Here is a 4,324-nt window from a genome sequence, read left to right on the forward strand (position 1 = left end):
GATGACGCCGAGGAGGCCAGACAGTCCATGTACTCCCGCAGCCAGCCGCGCGGCGGCGTCCCTTCCACTTCGGCCACCGCCTCGATAGGCAGCGATGGCGATCCCTAGGCTATTGGTTTCTCGTCCTTGATGGTTTCGGTCGTGGCCGCCGGGGTGATGAAGATGGCCTCCGATGATGGTTTCCCCCACCGGCAGGGTGCCCGAACGGGCTCCCGATTGGTTTTTCATGGCTACAGAGATTTGCGGCGGTGGAACTTCCGATCCAGGTTTCTTTTAAGAGGTTTCTATTTATAGGAATTTTTGGCATCGGAAACAAGTCAGGGGGTTCCCAAGGAGCCCACAAGCCAGGGGCACGCCCTAGGGGAGACCCGCTAGGCTTGTGGTTGCCTCGGGACTCTTCTGGCCCAACTCCGAGGCTCCGTGGGTCTCTTCTGGTCTAGAAAAAACCACCGTAAATTTTCAGCTTGTTTGGACTCCGTTTGATATTTCTTTTCTGTAAAACTCAAAAACAAGAAAAAAAAAACATAAATTGGCATTGGGCTCTGGGTTAATAAGATAGTCCTAAAAATAATATAAAATAGCATATTAATGCATATAAAACATCCAAAACAGGTAATATAATAGCATGGAACAATCAAAAATTATAGATACATTGGAGACGTATCAGGGCCCGAACCTGGGTAACCTGCTTGTGTGAATTCCCTTCTGGAACTTCCGACTGTGTTTGCCACCCTACCGAGGGTACTAACGGCTCTACGTACCATCACATCTATGCGTGCTTGCTATTTGTCAATGCAGTGGATCAATGGTTTCCCTTTGTGAGCCCAATGGATATCAATGGTGTTGTTTTTTCCCAGGTACATCGTAGTTTTTTCAACCCAAAAATCCAAAAAAAAAAGATATCATCACATTGTAAAGTTGTAACTAATAAATCATGAATCAATGCATGCCTTTTCCAGCCCGACGGATATCGGTGCCCGGGGATTAGATATCTCCACACTGAATGAGTGGAGCGAATAAATCCAATGGGTTTCAGTTTTCATCAGTGTTTCCCCTCTTTGCTAGAGCCTTTCACGCAAAGACTACATGGCGGCACATGGACTGACACGTTCCTAGTCACAACACACACACACACACACACGAGTTGAGTACATATGACAACTCTACATCCTTGGTAAAACTAATCTGTAGAAAGTACAAATCAACTCTTGCCCTTTAGTTCTCTTCCCATGTTCCAAGATCCAACTTTGAGGATAGCTTTCAATTCGTTTCTCGGGCAATTTATCAATAGCAACCGCGACTTTCTTGTGTTGAAGACCGAATGTGTGCACGAGAAACATGCGAACATAATTAGGTGTGTATGACTCTGGAAAGTGGTATGTGCTTTCTTATCTTTGTGACTCAGTGGAGCACTAAAAAGGGGGGTGCAGACGACACCGCCCGTGTTCGCTAGCTATTCAATGCAGTGGATACCCTTTGCCAACCCGACGGACATCAATGTTATTTCAACCCAAAGAATTCAAAAATGGATATCACCACGTTGAGAATAGAGCGAATAAATCCAATAGCCGGTGGGTGCCTATTGCTAACCCGAATTGAAAGCTTGGCCCACCGATGAGCAAATCCATCAGTAACCCCCATTCCAGATCCTCCGAAGGCGCAACAAAAAAGGCTCCGTCATCATTAAACCTTTTGTCGGCTTTGCTCGGCGGCGCCCTCTAACGATGGCAAGGGGAGGGGAGCGGGAGGGGAATGGTTGCTGGCGGCGACCTAGGTTCTGCCTGTGATGCTCCTCAGAGAGTGACCTGGAGGGGCCGTGGGGGGCTTTCAAACCGCAGTACAACACCACGTGTTCACTAGCTATTCAATTCAGTGGATGATTGGATGTCTTTTTCCAACCTAACAAATATCATTTGTTGTTGTTTTTGACAGATATATTGATATTTTTAGCTCAATAATAAAAAATTAGGTATCATCACACCAAAAATAACTTCAAGAATCGGTGCATGCCTTTTGCCAACCCGACCGATATCAAATGTCTAGAATGTGAATAAGATATCACAAGATTGAAAGAGTAGAGCGAATAAGTACAACGGATTTCAGTTTTCAGTACCCCCTCCCCCGTGCACGCCCTTCACACGGCATGGTGACACTTGGACTGACATGTTGCTAGTCGCAACACACACACACACACACACACACACACACACACACAAGAGTGGAGTACATCTAGCAACTACATGTGATAAAACTAGTCTACATAAAAGAACAAATCTACCCTTGCCCTTCAATTCTTCGCACAGGGTTCGAAGATCTGAATCCCGAGATGTTCTTTGCTAAGCCTGACGGGCACCAATGTTGTTTCAACCCAAGGCATTCAATTGAATATCACCACATTCAAAGAATATAGTGAATAAATCCAGTAATCAATGCTTGCCCTTTGTCAGTCAGGACATATTTTATAGAAAGAGCCCACCCGGATAAGGCGCCAGAAATCCGCTCCCGACAAGAGTTGAACTATGGGCGCATGGTGCGTCACTACGACCCTTATCCAGGTTACTGCCTAGTTCTCCTGACAGATATCAATTGCATTTACTTTTAACCCTAAGAATCTGATATTAGATATAGTACGATATTATAACATTGCAAGAGTAGAGCGAACCAATCCAGCGGATTTTGATCCCAATTTTCAGCACCATTTTCCCCTCTGCCCTTGAGGCAAAGACTGCATGGTAGCACCTATACTGACATGTCGCTAGTCGCCACACACACGCACATACTCGCCATGGCACAGCTACATCCATGGTAAGGTAAAAGCTAGTCTAGAGAAAGGAACAAATCTACCCTTGCCTGCAATTCTCTGCTCATGTTCCAAGATCCCAACTCCTATGTGCACCTACATTCTGTGCCAGGGTCAACAGAAGCTTCCAAAACGTTGGATTCACCTGACCTGACGACGGCCCCGGCACTTTCACTCATTATGTTCAGTTCAGACGGCGGCGATCCACCGGTACAGCACCATGAACGTCGTCTCCACCTCCTCGTCCGACCCCGGCGGCGGCGGCGGCGGCGGCACCGTTGCCGCCTCTGCGTCCCACAGCCACGGCTCCTCCTGCCTGTGGCCCTGCTGGCTCTGGCTCCACCGGGCAGAGAGGGAGTAGGAGAAGGATGACGCCGAGGAGGCCACGCGGTCCATGCACTCCCGCAGCCAGCCGCGCGGCGGCGTCCCTGCCGCTTCGGCCACCGCCTCGCCGGGCGGCGACGGCGACGGCGACCCCTGGGCTGCTGGTTTCTCATCCTTGATGGTGTCGGCCGTGGACGCGGCGCGCACCATGCGGGACACGACGGCCTCGACCTCCTCGTCTATGTGGTACTCGAAGGATCCGAGCGAGTAGGTGCGGCTGTCGTCGCTGGCGGTGGAAGTGGCGGGCGACCCGCCGCGGCTGCTGACGCTGCCCATCTCGACGCGGAACCTCCTGGAGCGGTCCCTGCCCCTCGCGGCAGCAGGCTCCGGCGTCGGCGGCGGCTGCTCGGCGGCGAGGAGGGCGGCGATGGAGGGGTGCGGGGGCGCGACGGTGGCGCGGCAGAGCGGGCAGGTCGGGGTGGTGCGGAGCCAGGCGTCGACGCAGACGGCGTGGAACGCGTGGCGGCACGCCGGGAGCAGCCGCAGCTCGGCCTCGGGCCTGAAGGGCGAGAGGCAGACGGCGCAGTCCGGGGAGCTCTTGGGCAGCGCCGCCAGGGCCGACGCCATCGTGAACCGGGGCAGCGAGTCGATCAGATCCTTCTTCCCCTCCGCCGTCCAGTCGTCGTCTTGGCGGTGCGCCCCGGGCGGCGGTGAGGGCGGGGGAGACGGCCGCTCGCGGTTGGAGCGGCGGCCGAGGCAGGCGCTGATGGAGCAGGAGGCGACGACGACGAAGGCGAAGAGCCCGAGGATGATGAGGATGCACGAGGACACGGAGGTGCCGGGGTCGTCGGCGTACCGCGGCGGGGGAGCCGGGAAAGAGGATGACATCACGGTGGAGGCTTTGGCTGGGTGGGGTGGTGGGGGTTGGAGATGGAGTTGGCTTAACCGGTGAGGGGGCGGAGGTCTCGCGCCTTTTATCCGCGAGGTTGGGCTGCGCGGTGGATCGGGTCGGGTCGGGTCGTGTGACCGGGGCGCGGAGGCAGGGGCCGGGAGTAAATACCGGTGACCGGTCAGATCAGGTGCCATCAGATGATCCCCAGGCGGCCAAATCAGATGACCAATTCACCTCTACATTTCATGATTTCTACTCCACTCCAAGAGTGAAGTGAAGTGAAGGAGTAGTTTGTAAGCTGTACTCTT

At 53.3% G+C, this 4,324-nt stretch overlaps 1 protein-coding gene across 1 annotated transcript; it reads right to left on the reverse strand.

Moving 5' to 3' along the window:
* Positions 1 to 2,618: 2,618 nt before the first annotated feature.
* LOC125534051 (E3 ubiquitin-protein ligase ATL4) lies at positions 2,619 to 4,083 on the reverse strand. The gene has a single exon (XM_048697354.2). It carries the CDS (start codon positions 4,010 to 4,012, stop codon positions 2,990 to 2,992), a length of 1,023 nt encoding a protein of 340 aa, XP_048553311.1. The 5' UTR covers positions 4,013 to 4,083; the 3' UTR covers positions 2,619 to 2,989.
* Positions 4,084 to 4,324: the final 241 nt, after the last annotated feature.

The sequence above is a fragment of the Triticum urartu genome, chromosome 2A (assembly GCF_056163025.1).
Source record: "Triticum urartu cultivar PI428250 chromosome 2A, HENAU_Tu73, whole genome shotgun sequence".
Lineage (NCBI taxonomy): Eukaryota > Viridiplantae > Streptophyta > Magnoliopsida > Poales > Poaceae > Triticum > Triticum urartu.

Excerpts from the sequence above, each read along its gene's own strand:
- LOC125534051 (XM_048697354.2), bottom strand. The coding sequence starts at position 4,012 with ATGTCATCCTCTTTCCCGGCTCCCCCGCCGCGGTACGCCGACGACCCC.